Source organism: Chrysemys picta, chromosome 22 (assembly GCF_011386835.1).
Source record: "Chrysemys picta bellii isolate R12L10 chromosome 22, ASM1138683v2, whole genome shotgun sequence".
Classification (NCBI taxonomy): domain Eukaryota; kingdom Metazoa; phylum Chordata; order Testudines; family Emydidae; genus Chrysemys; species Chrysemys picta.
Window position 1 is genome coordinate 5,379,678 of NC_088812.1, and position 25,664 is coordinate 5,405,341.

The 25,664-nt window shown below is 50.8% G+C and overlaps 1 protein-coding gene across 9 annotated transcripts in view; it reads right to left on the bottom strand.

Moving 5' to 3' along the window:
• The window catches only part of LOC101944732 (CD209 antigen-like protein C), a 30,503-nt gene extending 8,807 nt beyond the window's left edge, over positions 1–21,696 (bottom strand). For 2 of the 9 annotated variants that reach the window (XM_065576128.1, XM_065576124.1), the window contains exons 1-3: positions 5,860–6,028; positions 5,062–5,172; positions 3,966–4,055 (exon numbers count right to left, since the gene is read on the bottom strand). In XM_065576128.1, the coding sequence (XP_065432200.1) occupies positions 3,966–4,055; positions 5,062–5,172; positions 5,860–5,956 (298 nt within the window). In that variant the 5' untranslated portion in view covers positions 5,957–6,028. The other 7 variants (XM_065576127.1, XM_065576121.1, XM_065576126.1 and 4 more) reach the window with 7 other exon arrangements.
• Positions 21,697–25,664: the final 3,968 nt, after the last annotated feature.

Sequence of the window (25,664 nt, forward strand, 5' to 3'; positions counted from 1 at the left end):
CAGTTAATGACCCACACAGGCAAACTGTGGTGTAAAAAACTGGTCAGACCCAGGAATACATGAAGGCAATCCAAGGGCATCAGGCACACCCCAGCATGATGGCTCCCATTGGCCCTTCCCTTGTGCAATGATCCTAAGGGTAGGTGGGCTGGCAGGAGTCATTTGCTGGGTGTTTGGGGACTCACAACCACACTTTTCTGGGTGGGCTGGGGCCTCCCCTTGCCCATATTCCTGCTTCTTTTTTTCAGATGGTCAGGGGAGTGTCCTGGAGGAGACGGGTCTCAGTTCCCACTCACCCAAGCAGTAGTTGTCTTTATGGGGGCCAGAGGCATGTGCGTACTCCTGGTACAGACCAATTCCACTCATGCTCATGGCTTCCCCAGGTGTAATACTCTCAGCCAATGAGACACAAGGTAGAAGCATGACCTCATCAGAACAAAGTCTCATTGGATATTCAGTGATCCTAAGATCAGAGCAGTTGTTATGCAACAACTTCCAAGGGTATGTTGACACCTAAAATGCTACAGCAGCCGTGCTTCAGTGTAGACACTCACAACGACAGGAGGGGTTCTCCACTCTCCCAAGAGCCAGTAGCTAGGTCGATGGAAGAATTCTTCCATCAACCTAGCACTGTCTACGGCACGGGTTAGGTCAGCATAGCTACATCTGTCAGCGGTGTAAAAAAAAAAAAATCACACCCCTTAGAGACGTAGCTGTGCAGATTGTGAGCTTTCAATGTAAACCAGCGCTAAGAGCTGCTTATACCGCCTGTGGTTGTCCCACTCCCCACAATCATCTTCGGTCTTATATGAGCTGTGGGTCACATCCCCAGTTAATGTAAGTTGGTTCCGCTCCACTGAAGTGATTTCCACCCGCCAAGAGTCTGACCCCGTGGGACTGACTCTCCTCTCCTTGAGGCGTAACAACCCCAAAAGATGTGCCAGATCAAAGGGAGAGAAATGTTTCCTTTATCCTCTCACCCAGATAGTCCTGGAGAGCTGACAGATTTCTCTTGGAATCTCTTCTGGACGTATCTCGATCCAGCTGGACTTCAGCAAGACCCTGGGACACTGTAGACATGAGACCTCTTGATAGCAGAGTAAAATTTATCAGCAGGGGAAAACCCAAATCTTTGAGGACATCAGTGCTGCTGGAATGTGTATTTTCCTCCCAGACACCACTCAAGACCCATTGCGATAACTGGGTCTACAAATTTACCCTCCTTGTGAGCTCAACTGTGAAAATGATTGAAAGTTCATCAAATATCACAGTAACAACAAATATTGAGGGGGAAAGGTGCAAAAGGGAGACAGAAAGACTGAATTAGTCCAAACAAAAAGGCCTCTTGATAGAATTCAAAGACGGTGGTTTAGATCATGCCTGGTAAACAAAAAAAATTTAAGACCAGAGACTCCAGCCCGAGAGCACCCATGGAGTCGGCGCCTATGCCCACCTCAATGCACTGGGCCATGGAATGTTGCCCACTCCCATGATTGTTTGACAATTCTCACAATATTTGATCAGTTTCTTCAAGCCCCAGTTCCTAGATTCATGTCACTAGGAAAGAATCTCAGCTTTCATTTAGAAAAGGTAAGTCTATGGCCCTCATGGTTGCAGAGAAAAGCTTTAAAATGAGATCTGACCAAGACCCTAACATCTCAGAAACCAGGAGGTGAATAATATGAGCCCAACATTTTTCATATTTTTAAAAAGCTCATGATTTTTAAGCCAATCTCATGGGTTTGACTCATGATTTTTGAACATCGGGGGGGTTGGCGATACTCTTCGGTTATGCCGCAATCTCTTGAGAAACACCAGCAGAACATACCTTTAAGTAGTTGTTTGGTAAAGGCACTGAATTCTTTTGACATCTCCAACTCTAAAAGGAAGACGAAAGAATGGGCAGTTTCAATTTTAAACACCACCACCACCACAACCCCTCAGGCTGCCCCTCCCATATGCCTGCCCACGGGGAGCGCTGGATCATGGTCATTCATCCAGAGGTGTGTGAAAATTATGCAGCAATGGCAGGTTGACAGGGTGTACCTGGCCCTTTGTGGCCCCCTGCTTGAGGCCCCGAGGTCCTACTACACTAAGGCCTCAAAAGGAGCAGCGAAGGTGGGTCCTGCAGGCCTGCCTAGAAAGGCTGCACAGAAGCAGCCAGAGCCCAGCAGGCTCAGATAAAAAGGGCTGCAGGGGCTGACTGTAGGTCAGTCCCTGGCTGGGGCCAGAGTGGTGAGGAACAGGACTGTGTTCTGCCAAAGTTGCTCAACACACTGCATTTGCAAAACCTAGGAGCTCACAGCTCTAGACCTAAGTTAACGGACGGAGATAAAGAGACCAAGTGGGAAGACGCCCAGCGAATGTAGCAACAACCAATTAAAGGAGGCCATACGGAGTTGCTGTTTATAGGGGCCATGGGTTGGGACCTAGTGGGCAGGCCTGGTGTCCCCACCTGTATTAGCAAAGTGGTCTAAGTCCCCGGAAGGGGACAAGGCTTGTTCAGAAGAGCGGGATTCAAAGGGCCCAGAGATGGGACTGAAGCATCTAGTGAGGGGTGAAAGTGTGTTGAACTCTTTCCTACTTCAGAAGGTGTTCATCCATTTTGAGCTGTGTGACTTGGCCAGACGGCTGAGCCACTGAAGGTGACAACCTACAGGGGGCGCCAGGAGCAGGAGGAAGTCCTTCAGGACCAGATGCAGCAGCAGGAGTCACTCAAGAGGTGAGTGTCCCCCCATTACAGGCAGCAATTGGTAAGGTTGTAATTGGGTTTCACTTATTATTTCATTATTATTGCCTAGAAGCCCCAACTGAGATTGAGGCCCTCAGGTGCTGCACAGACCCCAACTGATATGGAGACCTTGTTGCTCTGGGCACTGCACAGGGAAAAAATGAGAGACACGCACTTAACCTGTGCTGAAGACCTTACAATACAAATAGACAAGAAATGTTACCCATTTCACAGATAGTGAAACTGAGGCACAGAGAAATGAAGTGACTCTTTCAAGTCAGCAGCAAAACTGGGAACTGAAGCCAGATCTCCTGAGGTCCAGCCCATGCCTTCGCCACCACAGCAGCCAACCTCTACTCAGCTGGGGCTCAGACCCCATTTGGAGAGCAGGGTCTGAATACTAACTCATTGTTACTGTGATGTTCTCATTGTCCATGATGTGCTGCACAGTGATACCCATGCAGTCCAGGTGGGTGCAGGCTCGTTACAGCGTTGAGAGTCCCACAGGGAAATTGGGAAGTTAACAACAGCGTTTATTCACAGAGATCCAGTCAATGACCCGCGGAGGGAGACTGTGGTGGAAAGAACAGGTCAGACCCAGGACTGCATTCAAGCAATCCAGGGGCATCAGGCTGTACAATGATCCCAATGCTAGGTGGGTTGGCAGGGACCACCTTCTGGATGATTGGAGACCCACCGCCACACTTCTCCCCCATCCAGATTACTGCTTCCTTACTTCATTTGAGCTTGGGTCTGTCCTGGAGGACACAGGTCTCTGTCCTCATTCATCCAAGCAGTGGCTGTTTCTGGGAGCCCCAGGCACACGCCTACTCCTGGGACAGACCAATTGCATCTACGCCAAGGCTTCCCCAGCAGCATAACTCGCTCAGCCAATGAGACACTGGTAAAAATGTGACTTCATCAGAACAAAATCTCATTGGACAATCACCGATCCTAGGAGCAGGAGAAGGTTATCCCACAATTTCTAAGAGCTCCTTCCACCTCAGCTGGTTGTCCCATTCCCAACAATAATCTACAGACCTGTCTGAGCTGTGGTCAGATCCCCAGCTGATGTATGTCTGCTCAGTTCCAATGAATTCGAACGAGCTACATCAATTTCCACCAGCCGTGCAACTGACCCTGTGGGCCAGACTCTCCGCACCCTTGAGACGTAGAGAAAAAAAAGATTTGCCAAGTTTGACGAGGAATAGAAACATTTGCTTTATCCTCTCACCTAGATAATCCTGGTGATCTGATAGATTTCTCTTGGAATCTCTTCTAATCGTATCTCGATCCAGCTGGGCTTCGGCAAGACCCTGGGACACTGTAGACATGAGACTTTTGATAGCAGAGTAAAATTTATGAGCAGGGGAAATCCATAGATGTGGGGACATCAGTGCTGCTGTAAAATGCACCTTCCTCCCAGTTACCACCTAAGTCTTTGGGTGTCCGTTACCTCATGCTAGCTGTGATCCTCCACTACAGGCACATTGTGCTCAACACCGGGATTCATTATTCTGGACATCAGCTGTGTCCTTGGTACAATGTAGAGCTGCGTTGGGGCTGCTCTATGTTACACTGAGCTGCCAGTGGCCCCAGGGTGTGCGGTGCAGCTGCTATTACTACACCCGGGCGTGGAATGTGGCTGGACAGCTCAAAGGGGCAGAGCAAAGCTGAGAGTGAAAAGGATCAGCCTTCCCAGAGCAATGCAGGGCTCTGACTGCTGTGCGGAGCAGAAAGCCGCCTGCTGCCACAAGGAGCCTGTCTCGGTTTGTGTGTGGTTAGCTGGTTGCAAAGTTAAAAAGGGAAGGAATGTATTTGTCGGGCCCAAGCTCTCCTTGTGTTAATGTGGAAGAGGCAATTGTGGCAGTGCACTGTGCTATGCCCCCATTGCATGTCTCACTCCCAGACATTCCCTGTCCGCTAGTGGGATCCGCAGCCAGCCCTTTGCACTGGCCCCAGCACACCGTTAAAAAAAGAAAATGTTTGTATGAATATTTCACAACCTTCAAAAGGTCACCACAAACATGGCCGGTTATTGATTTTGGGTGGGATTTTTCTGAGATTTACGAGCACAAGTCCCATGGAAAGCTAGCGGGAGTTATGCTAAGGACAAATCCCAGCCCTTTGAAAATCCGGTCACCTTAACCCAGAGGTGAGTGAAAGTTACCTAGCAATGGCAACTGCTCCATAATTAAGGTCACAACTGAGCCTCCAGTCTCAGCCCAATTTTGTGCCCCACTGCTAAAATCCACCCCAAACTAGTCAGAGCAGCCTCACTCTTGGCAGGTGAGATCTGAGGCCGGGGTAGAAATGAACAGGAGACTTACATTTCCCAAGGTTCATCACGATGAGAGCTGTGACCACTGCAATGCAAATCGTCAGCAGGAGATACAGGATCGCAATGGCCTTCCCTTGGGTGGAGTTGGAGAGGCAAAGAGCTGCAGGGAGCAACACTGGTTACAGCTCTCGAAGTGGGATCAACCCCTCCTAACATTCCCTTTGGGAGAGACTGAACATGGTTCCCTACAAGAGAAGATGACTGGACAAAGGGAGGGGAGGGATTCACCACAGTTCTCAGCCTTCCCTGTGTTCCATTTTCCATGTTGGGAATCCCTCTCCCTTTTTGGCAATATGGGAAGGGCAGGGTGAGTGTGACACCTAGATTGAGAAGCTCCTGCCTTAAATGAAGCATGAGAATCCTCTCAGGTTCTGGCAGGGAGATAGGGGCAGGCTCACAGGTAGGGTCATCATATGTCCCGATTTTATAGGGACAGTCCTGATTTTTGGGTCTCTCTCTTACATAGGCTCCTATTACCCCACACCTATTTCACACTTGCTGTCTCGTCACCCTACTCACAGGACCAGTTTCATCCCTCAAATAGCAACACTGAAATCACTGGAGTGACCCAGAGATGAGTTTGCCCCATGATAAGAAAGTAGTTGATGTGGATGATGGGAATATCCAGATTTAACCAAGACACTCATTAGGAGAGAGAGAGAGAAAAACTCTCCTGATTGTGGGCACCAGCCTACTTCAAATTAGCAAAGCCAGGAATCAGACACAGGCCTCCTGACTCCCAGGGCAGTTCTTTAATCACAATACCACCCTTCCTCAGGCAGCTCACCTTTACCGCCTCTCCCAGGTGCGCTGCTCGCTCCCTGCATTGTCAGTTCCACCTGCTCTGAGTTGTCCCATTTGTGGTAGGAGCTGTCCGTCTCCATGGCTGCACATGTCTCTGTTCTGCTCCTTGCCTTCGGTGCAGTTTATATTGATAGGAGCCGTCATCATTCCTTTCCAGGGGAACAGACGCCTGTGGTCACACTTCCTATTCTTACAATTGCTGGGTCAGGGACTGTGGCCCAACCATTTCCTCTCCAGGTCAGCGCAGAATCATAGCGTCTCTGTGGTTCTAGTTTCTGGTCCTTGCGCTTCCAGGTTCTGAGATTGCGCAACTCCCATTGACTTTATCGGAGCATGTTGAAATCAGCACTTCTCTCCCAGAGGCTGCTCGAGACAATCTGCCGCCCAAGGCAAAACTTCCGCGTTCTTCTTCTAGTGACTGCTCATATCAATTCCAATTAGGGTTTGTGCACATTTGTTGGAAAGTTTTTCCCCTGGAATGGCGCCTTCATGGTGCTCAATATGACCCTGCTGACCCAGTGCCTCCTCAGTTCCTTCTTACCACCGGTGACAGCCCTTGGAACTGTGGTGTCTTGCTCAGCACGTTCTATCAAGTTTCCCTAGCCTTGTTTGCTTTTTTTCTTTGTAAGTTTTAGTTAGTTTAATTTTTAGTTCTTTTTAGTACTTCGCAGTTGGGCTGGGGGGTTTACCTTCTGTCCCAACTGCTTTTTCTTGGGAGGGCTTACATGACAAAGTCCCAGGGGTTCAAACCCTGCAAGTCTTGTTCCAAGCCCATGCCCACGGGCGACCCCCACAACCCTTGTCTGAAGTGTCTGGGGAGGCTCACCAAGCCGATCGGTGCAGGATGTGAAAAGGGTTTCACCCTCAGAACCAAAAGGAGCAAGACTTTCACCTTAAGCAGCTCCTTATGGAGGCGGCACTTAGACCTCCGCCGGCGAAGCAGAACCCGGAGTCGAGTTCTTCGGTGACTAGCGCCCTGGTGACAGTGGTGGAAGTGGTACCGTGGATGGACTTTTGCAGAGACCCGTGGCACAGCCACTCCCCAGTGCTGAAACCGGCAAAATTGACCCGGGACTTGCTCCCGCTCCCCAGCACAGAAGCGGCACTGGAAGCAAGAGAGGAGCAGCTCTCCATCCCAAAGACCCACCCCTCTGGAGCTGGCCAATGGGGCATGTCCTCGTGAGCAGCACCCAGTGCCAAAGTCTGCGGAGACAGCACCGTTGACTTTGGCCCCACAAGGGGGACCATCGAGTCCGGTGCTGTGGGACTTCCTGTCCCAGATCATTGAGGAGGTGGAGCTGCCATCCACCCCGGACACCTTTATAGCCCCGAGGGACCTCATTGCCATGAGACCACCCACTATTCGAGCTAATCCTCCAGTACCACATTGTATGGCAGCGTCTGAAGGCAAACCAGTGATGCTGGTTTGCCTTCAATTGTGGCACCGTTCGGACTCGCAGTACCAGTCGGGCTTGCAGCACCGGTCAGACTCGCTGCACCGTTCCGGGTCGCACCAGCACTCCCGATTGCAAAGCCGATCCACGAGTCAATCCACATCGTGCAGCAGGTCCTGGACTCGGCACCTATCCCAATGCTACCCCGCAACTCCACGCAGCTCCAGATTACGGTAGCACTCCAGGTCCCGGCATCACTCCGGGTCGCGGCACCACTCTCCAGCCTCGTGGCACCGCTGTCCAGCCTCGCAGCGCCACTCCCCAGCCTGGTGCCGCTCACTGGATCAGCTCCACTCAGCACCGCCCTGGCCCTTGCAATCCTGATCCCACTCTTCGAACTCTGATGCGGGATCTAGATACTCAGAGCGGGGCTGACACTGGTCAGGCTGTGGACGCTCTGAGGTGGGGGCAGGGCTGTGGCCTGCGCAGTGGAAAGGACCAATGCAGTGGCCATTCTGAGCCTGGTCCAGCCAGCGAGACAGGGCAAGAGATTCCTGATGAACAGGAGGGACAGGAGGACCCTGTTCCCCCATTAGCCTCCTCGTCCTCCTCCCTGGATGAGGCTGTTGCGGGCATGTCTGTCTCCGGACCGCCTCCCATAGACAGCCATGCCCAATAAGACCTCCTTCGCAGGGTGCCATCCAACATGGGTCTGCAGGCCGAGGAGGTGGTGGAATCAGAGGACACGGTGGTTGACATTTTGGCCCCAGAGGGTCCTTCGAATGTGGCTTTGACCCTCCTCAAAACTACACAGGCCAATGCCAAGACCATCTGGCAGGCCCCAGCCTCCATCCCTCCCACTGCCAAGGGCATTGAGAGGAAATACTTTGTGCCATCAAAGGGGTACGAATACCTCTTTACGCACCCACAGCCTTGTTAATTGGTGGTTGCGGCAGTAAAGGAGAAGGAGAGGCAGGGGCAACAAGCCCCAGTGCTTTGGTCCAAAAAGGCCAAAGCCGGGACCTGTTCGGGTGTAAGGTGTACTCCAGGTGGGGGCTTCAGCTCAGGATTGCCAATCAGCAGTGAATTATGAGCTGGTATAACTTCAACGCCTGAACTCAGGTTCAAGTAGCTGCTGCCAACTGCATCCAGGAAGGAGTTTGGAGCTATCGTGGAGGAGGGCAAGGCTGTGGCACGGACCTCTTTCCGGGCCTCACTGGATGCTGCGGACTCGGTGGTGTACCCCTTGTCCTGTGGTATCGCCAGGAGGTGCACCACATGGTTGCAGGCCTCGGGCCTACCACCTGAGGTTCAACAGACAATGCCTTTTGATGGGGCAGGCCTGTTCACGGAGCAGACTGACTCTCGGCTGCATAACATAAAAGCCTCAACCCAACACAAGCATTTCAAGCCTCAACAGCAGCACTCCTACCCTCCTCCGCCGAGGCAGGAATTTTACAGGAGAAGGGGCAGGAACAGCAGAAGCAGGGGTGGCTCCAGGCACCAGCGCAGCAAGCAGGTGCTTGGGGTGGCCAAGGGGAAGGGACGGGACGTCCGGCTCTTCGGCGGCGGGTCCCTCAGTCCCTCTCGGAGGGAAGGACCTGCCGCCGAAGTGCCGCTAAAGAAAGCGGCGCAGTGGAACTGCTGCTGAAGTGCCGCCGATCGCGGCTTTCCCCCCCCCCCCCCCGCCACTTGGGGCGGCAAAAACCCTGGAGCCGGCCCTGGGCAAAAGAAAGCCTTCCAACCCCCCCTTCCGGATAGGGACAGGGCCCGACCAAACCTTTGTCTGGTTCCAAGCAGACTTTTTGAAGGGGCGCCCACGGATGGCACATCAGACTCATTCCCGGATCCTTCCTCGTCCTGTTTGAATCACCTGTACCACTTCTACCGTGCTTGGTCCCAAGGAACTTCAGACCGCTGGGTCTTCTGCATGGTGGAAGTGGGATACTCTCTTCAGTTCTTCTCCTACCCTCCCTCCCACCCCTCTTCCCCATCCCTTTTCAGGGACCCCTCTCATAAGCAACTCCTTATCCAGAAGGTGCATGAGCTCCTCGCCATGGGAGAGATGGAGGAGGTACCTCAGGAGCTAAGGGGCAAGGGATTCTCCTCCCGATACTTCCTAATCCCCAAGACCAAGGGCGGGGGGTCTCAGACCCATTCTAAATCTACACGGATTCAACAAATTCATGGTAAAGTTGAAGTTCCTCATGGTCTCCCTGGACACTATTATCCCCTCCCTGGATCTGGGAGACTCGTATGCCACCCTTGACATGGACGCATACTTCCACATAGCGATTCATCCAGCACACAGGCGCTTCCTATGCTTCGTGGTCAACCACAAGCATTACCAATTCTCTGTCCTACCATTTGGCCTCTCAACAGCCCCTCGAGTGTTGACCAAGTGCATATTGGTCATGGCTGCCTTTTTCCACCGACAACAGGTGCAAGTAAACCCCAACCTCGACGACTGCCTGCTCAGGGACCGCACCAGGGCACAGGCACAGTCCCAAATTCATTTGTCAGGTGCATGTTTGAGCGGCTGGGTCCTCTCCTCAATTTGAGGAAGTCGACCTTGGAACTGACCCAAATAATAGAATTGATTGGGGCAGTGTTAGACTCAGTTCAGGCACGCGCTCTTCTGCCCGGGACCCGATTCTGAGCCAACGCGGGCATCATTCAAAGCATCCAGCAATTCCCAACCACAACAGCAAAGGGGTGCCTGAGTCTCCTCAGCCACATGTCTGCTTGCACTTACGTCACCTGGTTGTGACTCATACCTCTGTAGGCCTGGCTTGCCTCAGCCTACCGCCCAGGGCGTGACAGCTTGAATTCAGTGGTCACGGTGCCAGGGCAGATCCTCACATCCCTCCACTGGTGGCTCAATCCTCAAGCAGCGTGCGAAGGAGTCCCCTTCCACAACCCTCAACCTTCCTTGTCCCCAGTTACGGACGCATTGGCCCTGGGATGGGGTGCACATCTGTGGGGACTCCAGACACAGCTCCTGTGGTCGCAGGACGAGCTCTCCCTGCATATCAACATGCGGGAGATGAGGACGGTGCACCTAGCTTGCCAGGACTTCCAGGCCTGACTACAAGACCAGTGCATAGCAGTTCTAAAGGACAACACCACCGCCATGTTTTACATCAACAAGCAAGGGGGAGCCATTTCCTCTCCCCTATGTCAGGAAGACCTCCATCTGCGGGAGTTCTGCATAGCGCACTCCATTCACCTGGAAGGATCCTTTTTAATCAGGAGTTCAGAACACGCTGGTGGACCTCCTCAGAAGGTTATTCTGCACACATGAGTGGTCCATCTCGCCGGATGTCCTACACCTCATTTTCCAGAGGTGGGGATTTCCCCAGGTCGACCTGTTTACCACCCGCCACAACAGTAACTGCCCAATGTTCTGTTCCTTCCAGGGTCACAGCACAGGCTCACTCGTGGATGCATTCCTGCTACCCCGGAGAGGTCACCTGCACTATGCCTTTCCCCCGTTCCCTCTCATACACAAGGTCCTGCTCAAGATCCGCAGGGAGGGGGCAAAGATCATTCTGAAATAAATATCGGACACTGTGAAATTTACACTTTTTAAAATCCTATGACCATGAAACGGACCAAAACAAACCGTGAATTTGGTAAGGCCCCACACATGAGTTTTTTGGCAAGTAACAATTCTGAGGCCAATTGTATTTTTTTTTTTAAATCACCTTGAAGGTTATACTGGAGGTAAGACTGTGGGGTCTGGTGGCAGCAGGGTTGGATAGGGTCAGGAGATCTTAGTTCCAGTCCTGGATCCATTGCAAGTTGACTGTGCATTGGTGTCCGCATTGATAAAATGGACATAATGACATTGACCTCCTTTATAATGCATTTTGAGATCTGCTGATGAAGAGCAGGGTACATTATTTATATATATATTAGTGACAGAGTTCCTCCTCTAGCTTGGTGGGTCCTGCGCTTATTGGCGGATTTTCTTGCCTCAGAGATTCACCATGTGGGTTGAGGAACAGCCCAGAGACCTTCCCCTCTGAAAGAACCCACAGTCCAGGTCAATTGGGAGGTTTGCAGGGAACCCGGGCCCACCCCCTACTCCGGGTTCCAGCCCAGGGCCCTGTGGACTGCAGCTGTCTATAGTGCCTCCTGTAACAGCTGCTTGACAGCTACAACTCCCTGGCCTACTTCCCCATGGCCTCCTCCCAACACCTTCCTTATTCTCACCACAGGACCTTCCTCCTGGTGTCTGATAGCACTTGTGCTCCTCAGTCCTCCAGCAACACACCCTCTCACTCTCAGCTCCTTGCACCTCTTGCTCCCAGCTCCTCACACTCACACCACAAACTGAAGTGAGCTCCTTTTAAAACCCAGGTGCCCTGATTAGCCTGCCTTAATTGACTCTAGCAGCTTCTCCTTAATTGGCTCCAGGTGTCCTAATTAGCCTGCCTGCCTTAACTGGTTCTAGCGGGTTCCTGATTACTCTAGTGCAGCCCCTGCTCTCGTCACTCAGGGAACAGAAAACTACTCATCCAGTGACCAGTATATTTGCCCTCTACCAGACTCCTGTACCCCACTGGTCTGGGTCTGTCACAATATATATATTAGACCTCACTGACATGAACCTGTTTAGGCTTCTGACAGCTATGTGCATCAAGGAAGAGCTTTCAGCCCCATTATGCTGTTGGGGAGCTGAGATCCAGAGGGGTGGGTCACACAGGGGGTGACTGGTAGAGCAGGGAGTTGAACCTGTTTCCCCCATTGGGCCCTAACCACCATAACCATCTTTCTTCTGAATTCCTAGTGCAATTCACAGTTTTGGTTTTTATCTAGCCCAACTAGCCTGGTATCATGGGCGGTGCGTATTGTATGCTGGGAACACTTTGCCTCTCCAAACAGCCCCTCATGGCCCCACCCACGCTGCACCCTGAGGCTCCTCCTGCTTGCCACTTCCCCCTTGGCCCCAGCCCAGGCAGGCTGCTCCTCTTCCAGGAAGCTGGCTGGGGCGGGGGCTCGGGCTAGGGCGGCCGGGACTAGGGGTGGCTAGGGCCACCCAGAGCTGGGAGGCCTCCAGGCTGATAGGAGCAGCTATCGGCCCCAGCTGAGATCACAGCCCCATTGTGCCGGGTGCGGCGCTGACACGCAATGCGACAGTCCCTGCCCCACAGAGCTCACAGGCTCAATAGACAAGAGAGACACAGGAAGGGTTATTATCTCCATTTTAAAGAGAAGGAAACTGAGGCCCAGACAGGTGAAGGAGTCAGTGTCAGAGCTGGAACTGAACCCAGGTCCCAGTCCTGTGCCTTACACATCAGATCATTCTTCCTCTCAGCGGAGAAACCCGGGGGCAGAGAGAGGAGCAATGGGATGAAATTAAGAAAAGGACGTTTGAGGGCAAATGGCCCCGATTCTGATCTCACTCACATCGATGTGAGTTTGGGGTGTCTCCCCTGAAGCCAGTACAGCCTCTGCATTTACAACAGCGCACCTGAGATCAGACTCTGGCCCAGTGTCAGGAAGAACAGCCTGGCAATGAGATTTACCAGGCCGGGGAATTGCAACGTCTTGGGGGAAGGGCGGGAGCCACAGTTAATGCTAGAGCCCTGAGGGGAACAACCCCGCCCTGGGCCCCAGTATGGGAGGGAAACGGATTAGACGGTCCAATGCCAGTCACCTTCTCCACCTCTGCTTTCCATGATCCTGTCCCATAGCTCCACTCGCTGCAATAGCCGCCCAGCGTGTAGAGCAGTGATACTCGGGCCTCAGTGGCTCAGGAGCCAAATTAGCCATCACCATTACGCAAAAGCGCCACAGTAGAGTGAAGTCTTTGTTTCATTGACTATAGTACTATTCATATTGAAACAGTGTGATGGGAAATATTTAGTTTCAGATCCATACATATTATTCTCACAGCAAATAAGTTAGTAACTTAGTGCAAGTTGATAACTTAAAGCGTTAATAACATAGTAAAAGCATCCAGATTGGTTAATAACTTAGAGCTGCTAATAATTAAATCACAGTGTTTTAATAGCATGTGTTGCAGAGCTGCAGCATGCACATTGAAGAGATTCTTGCATCTCGCGAGCAGCAGTCTGAGAATCACTGATTTAGAGAGATGAAAGCTCCGGAGCAGTCCCACGTGGGGCAGGCTGTGTGACACCCCCCGTCCCTGCTGTGGATTCAGGGACTCAGCTAGCACTGCCGTTCGCAGATCCAGTGCTCAGTCAAGGAGCAGATGGCATCGTTCCACTTCCCGTCAGAGTGCAGGGTGCCACAGTCTTCCCCTTGCTGCCCACCATTATTAGGTTCTCCGGGCCCCCAGAAGCTGAGAAGGAAACCGAAGCCCCATGGTATTAGAGGTGGGTATGGACGTTCTAAAAGGGAGGTGGGGGAACCAATAACTTTGGATGGAAGGACCCTGGTGGATGCCAGCTGCTTCACACAGCTCTAGCTGCCCTTAAATGTCAGCATCCAAACAGCAGGGGTTGGCAGGCCAGGTGGTGCAGCAGGTGGGTAAGAGAAAGATGGGTGGATGGAAGAAGGCAGAGGATGGGTGGCTGCTCATCACAGCACAGAGGGGAGTCAGGGCACAAAGAGACTGTGCCTGCACTGCAGATACATGATTTGAATGGCTGTGATCCTAGAGCAACTCCCACTGGTGGGTGCTGTGTATCCCAGCACCCCAACAAATGCTCCACTTGCTCCTGGCTTCCACAGGCTGCCCCTGCTGGCAATCATCTCCCATCCCATCCCCAGTACGGCTGTGGGTCTTAGCAACAGAACAGAGTCCACATGCGTACAGTGTCTCTGGTTTGAAAACCTCCTCGGTGCAGGTGGTGCGAAATGAGCCAGCTCCTAGGGGACAGGTGTCCATGTCACCAACGCCAATGAGCACTGACTGGTCTGATAGTTTTAGCAGAGAGAGTCAAGGTGGGCATGGACTGATCTGCCTACTCACTCCTTGAGGTGGTGCCTGCAGGTCAGGGCCATGGCAGGTTGGTGCTAGCCACTGAATAGGGGGAAGCTGGCCCAGCCACTGCTCAAGCCAGAGCTGTTCTCAGCTTGGACGACATCAGTTTCCAGTGCATTTTACAGGTGAGGAAACTGAGGCACAGAGCAGGGAGAGACATGCCTCACAGTCGGCCAGCAGAGCACACTCATGGGGCTGGGACTAGAACCCAGGAGTGCTGCCTCCTTGTCCGTGGCCCTGTCCCCTGGGCCATGTTGCTGTTCTCCCCAGCACCGTTCCGTAGCAGGACATTCAGAATGCCCCATGGTCAAGCAGCTTTCTGCTCCCCAGGAACATCCCAGGTCCAGTCCCGGCTCTGTGCTGACCCTGGATGACATTAGCATGGAGGCAGTAGCAGACTCATAACCTTCTTTACTGTGTTTAGCTACTAAAGGGGACCAGAGACCCCTCTAGTGTCAATTGCATTGGTATCAATGCTCCCTCTGGCTCTTTAGCAGGACAGGAGATAAAGCAGAAACAGCTGATTGTAAGGGACAGTTCTCTCTCCAAAGAGGCTGAAGAAAGAGGGACTTGCCTGACAGACAGGGGGCTGCCGTCCACCCAGCGCCACTCCCCTTCCTTCGCTGAGTCGCTGAGGCTGAGCCAGTACACGTGGGGTTCAGTGATGTGGTTTGACAAAAACCTCTATGTGGGAAAACAGGTGAAGGAGACAATCATGATCCCAGGCAGAAGGTGAGGGGGGAAGTGAGGGGGTTTCATAGGGCCTGTGTTTGTGGCCAGCAGAGTCTGTCGCTGTAAATTTTCACCCCTCCCTCTATTTTCCCAACCCTTTACATGAGGGCTGCCACCCTACATTTCCCATGATGCACCCGGTACTCCCATGATGCATCACTTCCTCTCTTCAAGAGGAATGAGTGTTGTACATCATGGGAGATGTAGACTGACTGGGTAACTGACCTCTGAAGAATGGGGGCCTGAAGCATCCAAACTACAGCTCCCATGAGGCACTGCAGCAGCATTTCCCAATTGAAATGTTTCAGATTTCAGTTGAAAATTTGCAGTATATAAATTTTTTCCCAAATAAAGGAGAAAAAAAACTCATTATCTGACCAGCTGTACTTCAAATGCCTCATCTCTGCCCTTTGCCCTGCAAATCTCCCCTTCAGAATGGGAGGGGAACACTGGCCTGTAAGCTGTTTGGGGCAGGGACTGTCTTTTTGTGACGTGTGCACAGCACCTGGATCAAACAGGGCTCTGATTGGTCCTTCTACATGCTCTCACAATACCGATAAGTGACAATAATAAGGGTGAATATTACACTGCTGTTCCCTGAGGACTGCACATAATTTTCAACCCTCCTACAGCTGCTGAGTGCCTGCCTTTGGGGTTTGTCAATCCTGTGGACACAGATCTCTTCCATGAACAGGGACCAAGGAATTATCTTCCAGACCCATTTAAGTCCCATTCTGCACCCTGGTTACTGGGGGTACCTTAAATACAGGCCCGAGGACAGGATGGCAAAATGGACACACTATGGGGTGTACAGCTCGTGACTCAAATTTTGGTTCTGGTGACTCCAGATTCACACCAGTACCTTGACCACCTCTGCACTACATGGGCATCCTTCCAGCACCAACTAGTCTCCCAAAGTCCTGTTCCCAGCAGGCACTGGGCTCAATTTAAAACTTAAGGTGGATTCTGCCTCAGGGCAGGATTCCTTCTGCAATGTCCTGATGAGGAATCTGGAGCGGAGTCTTCCCCGGAATATCAAAAGGCCTTCCCTAATTTAGCAGTGAGCTGTTGTGAAAAGTGTTTTACCTCTAGGTCAGCAGCTGAAATTCTGCCCAGGTCAGCAGCGATCAAATATTGGTTTTAGGTCCCCATGGCACTCTGTGATTTGGATTCACAGGGGATTCAAACTGCCCCCCTCGCACACATGAAATTTGATTCATATCGAATCATCGACATCTGACACTGAGATTTCTGTTCACAAAGCTCACTCAACAGTTTTCAAATTACTCTAAGTATCCAGGTTCGCTCAATTCTTCTTGAACAGAAAGTTACATCCAAAGATATTGCTAAATTCCTGTAGAACTTGGGCCAGACTGTGATCTTAGTTATGCTGGGTTAAATCTAGAGTAACTCCAGATTCATCCTGGTGTAACAAAACAGACTCTGGCCCCTTGTGCTTAATCCCTTCCATTCTGCGTGATCCACAATAGGAATCTGAGTGGCTGGCTTACCTGTTCCTCTACGGTGTTAACAATAACCAGGTGAGACCCTTCATTGGTACAGAACTGCTTAGCATCCTGCCAGGATTTAGTCGATGTTGAAAAGAAGTAGCAACTTTTCTGAAAATGCTGCCAGCCAGGTGGACATTTTGTGCAGATGACTTCTGTGAGAAGTAAAATTATGGGACAAGCCTGCATTAGTGAGTCAAAAGGCAGTCCAACTGAAGTGTAAAAACTCATCTGTGTCCCCATACTCCTTATTTACTTCTGGCATTCTCATTGGGTTCAAGCAAATAATTTGCACTGAATTTGTGTATTCCCTGAAATTGGATTTTTTTCCCTCCACCAGGTGCTCATAAACAGTTAAAGAAATTCTAGAATTTATTAAGTATTTGGACTTATTCATGAATTTCACCATCAAATTTCCCTGCACCCTCCTGAAAAGCTTGCCAAATAGTTTGTTAAAAATATTCATACTTTGACGTTCATGCTCTGTGGGGTGGTTTTATAAGTTACATGGCATTGTCACCCCTCTGACATGTGGTAGCAGATGGCAGGGCCTGGTAGATCGGTTTCCCATTGAAAAAATGAATCACTGAGTTAATATTTTCCTAGTATAACTTGTTGATTTTCGCTGGGTGTACTAGTCCTGGAAAAGAGACGCTTATAAACAAAACACAGGCCAATCTCAGATCTCAGCACAGATGCTGATGCCCCAGTTTCCTGGGTACAACTCTTCCCCAAGAACTGACCCTAATTAGAGAATGTGAGGCAGGGAGCAAACCCCCTTTCTAGTTAAAACAGCTCCCCCAAAAAATATCAGTGTGAAACCAACATAGCATGTCTTCAAAGACTGAATACTGCCTACAGGTTCGGAAAGAGAACTTGCAAGCTGATGTACAACAGCACCATCTGGTGGCTTCTGCTATACAGTATTGTATCCATCCCATGTTAGGCTTCTTTATGTATTTAGCCAAATTATCAGCTGTGTCCATTTTTATTAGGTGGAGAGCAGGTAACAGGGAATGGGTTATGGCTCCCTGAGTCTCTGGCTGGTTCTACACCAACTCTGGTGCCCAAGGCATGGAACCAATGATTGAATCATGGTCGGGCAGGAGTGTGGCATGGGAGATATCTGTGGTGGCTCTACAGCCACTGGGGACTCCCAGCTGGGGAGATGTGGTCAGTTTCAGTGCAGAGGGATCTGCGCAGGCCGTAGGCCTATTGGGAACATGAATATGAATGCCCTGTTCCCTGTTGGCTTTTACTGATTCTGGGTATTTGTGGTTAACTCTGTCACTGGTTTCAAGCCCTGTCTGGTGCCCCCTTACCTTTGAGGTTCTGTAACTCGGCCTGCACCCTGCTCAAGACCTGCTGGAGTCTGTCATGGTCCCTTCTCACCTCAGCCAGCTCCTTCGACATAGTGTGTGTTAGGTTCCTTATCTCTGTCAGGGCAGGCAGGGGGTAGAAAAATGCCAATGGAATCAACAGGTTGATATTTCTGGGCTGGCTTAGACCTTCCTTTACAGCAGCTGGAAATTTCTGTGTGTCCATCCAACTGCAAACACACTCTCTGTCCCCATTCACAGCCTTCGACCTATCTATGCTCTGATACTGGAGTCCACCATTGCTTCATCTAAGCACCTGTGCTATCCTGAGCTCATTGATTTTCCTTCAAGCCAACTGTTGTATTCAGTGAGGGTATTTTTACCTCAGTAGACTCACAATCAGGTAGCCCACACTCCACTTCTGCATCACAGAGCTTTTCTATGGAGGTCTAAGTCCACAGTCACGGCATTGACACCAGCATAACGAAGATCAGAATCTGGTTCATGTTTGCACTGGATGGGCCTGATACCAGAAAGGCTGAGCATTCCCAAATTCCTTCTGCAGACTATGGGGCTGTTATCTCTCACCAGCAGTGAGTGAACCAGAGTTCCCCCCTCCATCCCACATATCTACAGGGTTGGCAAGGACCATCTGCTGGATGATTGGGGACCCACCACCACACTTTTAACCCTGTCAGATTACTGCTTCCTTACTTCATTTGAGCTGGGATCTGTCCTGTAGGACACAGGTCTCTGTTCCCACTCACCCAAGCAGTGGCTGTTTATGGGAGCCCCAGGCACATGCTTAGTCCTAGGACAGACCAATTGCATCTACGCCAAGACTTCCCCAGCAGGATAACACTCTCAGCCAATGAGACACTGGTAGAAAAGTGACCCCATCTGAACAAAATCTCATTGGACTATCAGTGATCCTAGGAGGAGGACAGTGTTCTCCCACAACTTCTAAGAGCTGCTTCCACCTCCTGTGGTTGTCCCATTCCCCACAATAATCTACAGTCCTGTCTGAGCTGTGGTCAGATCCCCAGCAGATGTATGTCTGCTCAGCTCCAATGAAGTCCAAGGAGCTACATCAACTTCACCAGCCCTGCAACTGACCCCGTGGTCCCAACTCTTCCTCCCCTTGAGGTGTAAGGACCAAAAGAGATCTGCGAAGCCTAACAAGGAATAGGAACATTTCCTTTATACCCTCACCTAGATAGTCCTGGTGATCTGATAGGTTTATCTTGGAATCTCTTCTGCTTGTATCTCGATCCACCTGGGCTTCGGCAGGACCCTGGGACCCTATAGACATGAGACTTTTGATATCAGAGTAAAATTTATCAGTAGGGGAAATCCATAGATGTGGGAACATCAGTGCTGCTACAGAATGCACTTTCCTCCCAGTTATCACCCAAGACTTCTGGTATCCATTACCTCTTGCTAGCTGTGATCCTCTGCTACAGGCACACTGTGCGCAACACAGGGATTCATTATTCTGGACATCAGCTCGGTCCTCGGTACAATGTAGAGCTGCGTTGGGGCTGCTCTATGTTACACTGAGCTGCCAGTGGTCCCAAGTTATGCGGTGCAGCTGCTATTACTACACCCGGGCGTGGAATGTGGCTGGACAGCTCAAAGGGGCAGAGCAAAGCTGAGAGTGAAAAGGCTCAGCCTTCCCAGAGCAATGCAGGGCTCTGACTGCTGTGCGGAGCAGAAAGCCGCCTGCTGCCACGAGGAGCCTGTCTCGGTTTGTGTGTGGTTAGCTGGTTGCAAAGTTAAAAAGGGAAGGAATGTATTTGTCAGGCCCAAGCTCTCCTTGTGTTAATGTGGAAGAGGCAATTGTGGCAGCGCATTGTGCCATGCCCCGTTTCATTGTTATCACTCCCAGACATTTCTTCTCCACTAGCGGGATCCGCAGCCAGCCCTTTGCACTGGCCCCAGAACACCATTGAAAAAAGGACATTTTTGTATGGATATTTCACAACCTTGAAAATGTCACCACAAACATGGCCAATTACTGATTTTGGGTGGGATTTTTCTGAGATTTACGAGCACAAGTCCCATGGAAAGCTAGCGGGAGTTATGCTAAGGAGAAATCCCACCCCTTTGAAAATCCGGTCACCTTAACTCAGAGGTGAGTGAAAGTTACCTAGCAATGGCAACTGCTCCATAATTAAGGTCACAGCTGAGCCTCCAGTCTCAGCCCAATTTTGTGCCTCACTGTTAAAATCCACCCAAAACTAGTCAGAGCAGCCTCACTCTTGGCAGGTGAGATCTGGGGCCGAGGTAGAAATGAACAGGAGACTTACATTTCCCATGGTTCATCACGATGAGAGCTGTGACCACTGCAATGCAAATCACCAGCAGGAGATACTGGATCGCAATGGCCTTCTCTTGGGCAGAGTTAGGGAGGCAAAGAGCTGTGGGGAGCAACACTGGTTAGATCTCTCAATGTGGGATCAACCCCTTGTCATAAACAGATAGTTAAGGGTTAATGCCTCTTTTACCTGTAAAGGGTTAAGAAGTTCACCTACCCTAGCTGACACCTGACCAGAGGAACCAATGGAGGGACAAGATGTTTCAAAAGGAAGGAGGGAAGTTTCCTTTGTTTAGAGTAAGTTTCAGTTTTGACCGGAGTGGGAAAGCTCCAGAAATCAGCCTTTTATCAAGTAGTGAGTATTAGTGAAGGGAATAAATAGGTTTATGTTTATTTTCTTTGTAACTTGTCTTGGGCATTAGGGAATAATCAAATTGGGTAATTTTTGTGTAACTAAGTTTTTGCCCAGGGGAATATCCTCTGTGTTTTGCATCTGTTGTCTGTGCGATCAGCTTGTATGCTATTGCCCAGAGGGTTTTTTTTACCTTTCTTTTCTTTAATTAAAAGTCTTATTTTTAAAAACCTGACTGATTTTTCCTTGTGTTAAGATCCAAGCGGATTGGATCTGGACTCACCAGGAATTGGTGGGGGAAGGGAGGGGGGAAGGTTAAATTTTCCTTGTGTTAAGATCCAAGGGTTTGGATTGGTGTTCACCAGGAAATTGGTGAAGAGTCGCTCAAGGCTACCCAGGGAAGGGAGTTAGTACTTGGGAGTGGTGGCAGCAAAACCAGATCTAAGCTGGTAATTCAATTTAGTGGTTCACATGCAGGTCCCCATATCTGTACTCTAAAGTCCAAAGTGGGGGTGAAACCTATGACACTCCTCCTAACATTCCTTTTGGGGAGAGACTCCAGGCACTGAACATGGCTCCCTAAAAGAGAAGATAATTGGACAAAGGGAGGGGAGGGATTCACCACAGTGTAAATACCTTGAGGTAGTTCACAGCCTTCCCAGTGTTGCATTTTCCATGTTGGGAATCCCTCTCCCTTTTGGTGGTATGGGAAAAGCAGGGTGAGTGTGATGCCCAGATTGAGAAGCCCCTGCCTTAAAGAGAACATGAGAATCCTCTCAGGCTCTAGAGGGAAGACATGGGCAGGCTCACAGGACCAGTTTCATCCCTGGAATAGCAACACTGAAGACACTGGAGTGACCCCGGATGAGTTTGCCCCATGATAAGAAAGGCGTTTATGAGGATGGTGGGAATATCCAGACTTAACCAAGACACTAACCTCAAATTAGCAAAGCCAGGAATCGGACACAGGCCTCCTGACTCCCAGGGCAGCTCCTTAATCACAAGACCACCCTTCCTCAGGCCAGCTCACCTTTACCTCCTCTCCCAGGTGCGCTGCTAGCTCCCTGCATTGTCAGTTCCACCTGCTCTGAGCGTTCCCATTTGTGGTAGGAGCCGTCTGGCTGCATGGCTGCAGATGTCTCTGTTCTGCTTTTTGCTGGAGGTGCAGTTTATATTGATAAGAGCTGTTATCATGCCTTTCCAGTGGAACAGATGCCTGTTGTCACACTTCCGATTCTCAGAATTTCCAGGTCATGGACATGGCCCACCCATTTCCTCTCCAGATCAGTGCAGAATCATAGAATCTCTGTGGTTCCAGTTTCTGGTCATTATGCTTCCTGGCTCGGAGATTGCTCAACTCCCATTGACTTTTATCAGAGCATGTTGAAATCAGCACTTCTCTCCCAGAGGCTGCTGAAGACAATCTGCCGCCCAAGGCAAAACTTCAGTGTTCTACCCCCCTCCTCAGAGGCCTAGGGTGGCAGATTTGGCCCAGTCACTCCTCCATCGTGAAGGAAAGGGCCGCAGTGCCAAATTCCAGTGAGTGGCATTGTGGTCTTGCATGACTGGGGGGGCGGCCAGGCTAAATTTGCCACTTTAGGCAGCTGCCCAGAAGTCTGCCACCGTAGACAGCTGCCTACATTGCATGTACATAGAGCAGCCTCTGAGGGCACCTCACTGTATGGGGTCCTGTACTATTCCTGGACACACTAGACAGGATGGCAGGTGGGGTTAGCAGAAGGCTTCATGGCCAGAAAAATGTCAGTCTCTCACCAATAACTGGAGTCAGAATCACTCTTCGAACTGGAAGCTTGTGGCATGGATATCCTAATCCCACAAGGGCAAATGAACACTTGAAAAACTAAGGGAACATTCTACACCAATCTGGACACCCTCTTGATTTCTCAGGGATTTTGGGAACATGTGCCTGTGACTGAGGGGCACTGGAGCTCACTACACCAGCTGTAACCCTGCCAGGGGCTCATCCACACCAGCTGGTTTAGAATTTAGGGGCAGTGTTCACTCAATAAGCACTGCTTGTGCAGCTGAAAGAAACCAGAGAGTATATAGTGCCATCTTTAAAAAAGGGAAGAAGTAGATCCCAGGGAACTACAGACCGGTCAGTCTCACCTCAGTCCCTGGAAAAATCATGGAGCAGGTCCTCAAGGAAACCATTTTGAAGCACTCGGAGGAGAGGAAGGTGATCAGAAACAGTCAACATGGATTCACCAAGGACAAGGCATGCCTGACCAACCTGACTGCCTTCTATGATGAGATAACTGGCTCTGTGGATATGGTCAAAGCAGTGGACGTGAGAAATCTTGACTTTAGCAAAGCTTTTGATACAGTCTCTCACAGTATTCCTGAGAGCAAGTTAAAAAAGTATGGGTTTGATGAATGGACTATAAGGTGGATAGAAAACTGGCTAGATTGTCAGGCTCAATGGGTAGTGATCAATGGCTCGATGTCTAGCTGGCAGCCGGTATCAAGCAGAGTACCCTAGGGGTCGGTCGTAGGGCTGGTTTTGTTCAACATCTTTATTAATGATCTGGATGATGGGATGGATGGCCCCCTCAGCAAGTTCGCAGATGACACTAAGCTGGGGGGAGATGTCGATACACTGGAGGGTAGGGATAGGGTCCAGAGTGACCTAGACAAATTAGAGGATTGGGTCAAAATAAATCTGATGAGGTTCAACAAGGATAAGTGCAGAGTCCTGCACTTAGGACGAAAGAATCTCAGGCACCGCTACAGGCTGGGGACCAACTGGCTAAGCAGCAGTTCTGCAGAAAAGGACCTGGGGATTATAGTGGACGAGAAGCTGGATATGAGTCAACAAAGTGCCCTCGTTGCCAAGAAGGCCAACGACATATTGGGCTGCATTAGTAGGAGCATTGCCAGCAGATCAAGGGACGTGATTATTCCCCTCTATTCAGCACTGGAGAGGCTCCCAAATCACCTCTCAGTATCTTTAGGTGGCTGTTCTGCTGTTACACGCACACACTCCGCTCCCATTGAAGGCAGTGGCGTTGCTTGTGTGTCTCCGAGGACAGAGTTTGGTTCTTGGTCTTATATCCCTGACTAAATCTTGGGGTGGGAGGCAGGGGTTGGAGGCAGGGGTGGGTGGGGCCCCCCTGGGGCAACTGCTCCTTGGGTGCGGGACAGTGTCAGCAGCACTAACTGCTGGGGGGCTGATGAGAACTGGCAGCGCTGGCCGCCCCCAGGACTGCTGCTGGGTGGGGGCAGGCCAGGGACATCAACGGCAGGGGGCCATCCCAGGATCACTGCTGGGGCCCACCAAGCAGCGGCGGCTCCAGCAGCCCCTGGGACCACTGTTCAGGTGGTTCCCGGGGCCAGCCGCACCCCGGGCCAGCCGCACTGGCTGCTGCTCATGTGGTCCCCGAGGCCAGCTGCCTGGGGTCACTCAATCAGTGGCCAGTTCTGCTGGCCTCAAGGCCAAACTAGAAGTGGCTGGTGCAGCTGGCTGCGGGGCCACCCAAGTGGTGGCTGCGGGGCCCCTCCAGCAGCGGCCAGTTTGGCTGTTCCCAGGGCCACCTGAACAGCTGGACCCAGAGCCAGCTGCCTGAATGGCCCTGTAGTCAGCCACACTGGCCACTGCAGAATTCATAGAGGTTGTGGAAAGTCACAGACAGGGAGCTCTATCTATGATATTTAGAAATGCCAAGGATGTTTTACTACCGGCAGCATGAGACTTCCAGCATGTGTCACTCAAACTGAAGTCCCCCATGATCACACAGCATTTTTCCCTGCTCATTACAGATAGGGACATGAGAAGATGGTCATCCTATTCCCCACTGTTATCTGATGATCTGTACAGACACCAACTAATACCCAAGCTTGTGCATATCTGTTAGGACATTAATCCACAAGCATTCAAGATCCTTCCTAAAGAGGTTAGAACCATTGATTTTAACATTCCAATCATGGGAATCATCCCACCAGGTTTCAATAATACCAACTAGATCCAATTTATGCTAATTACCGAGCAATTCCAATTCCTCGTTTGTTACCTAGGCTCCTAGCATTGGTATAAAGGCAATTCAAGAATTCCTTCTCTTCATGTCCTTTGGTTCCATGATTAATTTTGTTCTCAACCTCTTGATTTTGTGCTGTGCTCATATCTTCCCTCTTTTTACCTCCCCCCTTTTGCTATTGGTTTAGCCCTTTAAAGGGGCATTAACCTCTTGAGCACCTCTGAGCGGTGGGATGTGGTACCACTGTCCTTTTTCTTGCTCTCAGTGCCCCCTGCAGGCTGCTGACTGACCTTGGCTGATCTTCATTGGCTTTGCCCTCCAGCCAACACAGGAAGTCCAAATGAACTCCTTCCAGGTTATTAAAGAGTCCAACAAATAACTAGTCTCTTTGCCCTTGCTAGGGTCTTCAGCCAAGCTCTGGGCCTTTTAAATTCAGCCCTTTGTTTTGGCTCCCAAATAAGCCCAATCCCATTCTTGGGGTTTATGCCACTTTACCTGTGGCCGGTAGGGGAACCCAGGCCCACCCACTACTCCGGGTTCCAATGCAGGGACCCTATGCACAGCAGCCAAACACTGCTCACTTCAATTCTTTGCTGCTATTTTCCCTGGACCTCTTTCTACTGAGCCCTTTTATCTCCAGCCCTGTCTCAGGGCCAGCGTCCTCAGGTTCTACAGTCTCTGAAATCCCAAATATATAAGGTCAGCCAACCATAAACTCTGTTTGACTGTGAGGCTCCTTTGGCCAGAGAAGAGCCCCCTTCTGCATTCCTCTGGTCTTAGCCTGGAACAGAACTGCGAAGGCCAGGAACTTAATTTATCTGGGCCAGCTGGTCCCTGACTGGCTATTGCTCCCCTTCTAGCACTTGGAGGACCAGGTCTCTGTTCTTTCCAAAATGGCTGCTCCAGAGACTCCTATTTAGGCAAGCTTGGAGGACTCACCTTTACTGCTCTTCTCTTTTCAGCCCACTGTTTCTTGGGGCTGGGGGCACTGGGTTGCAGGAGGACTATGGGGCCCCCAGCAGGCCAAATATACCCCATCTAAAACCAAATCTAGCCAGCCTCTCCTCGAGGAGAGTGGTCCCCTTTCTACTGAGGTGGAGGCCATCCAAACAATATAGCACCCGCTCCCCACAGAAGGTGGACCATTGTTCTACAAAACCAAAATCCTCCATCACTTACCTAGCCAGCAGTTCATTTCCTTAAACTTCTG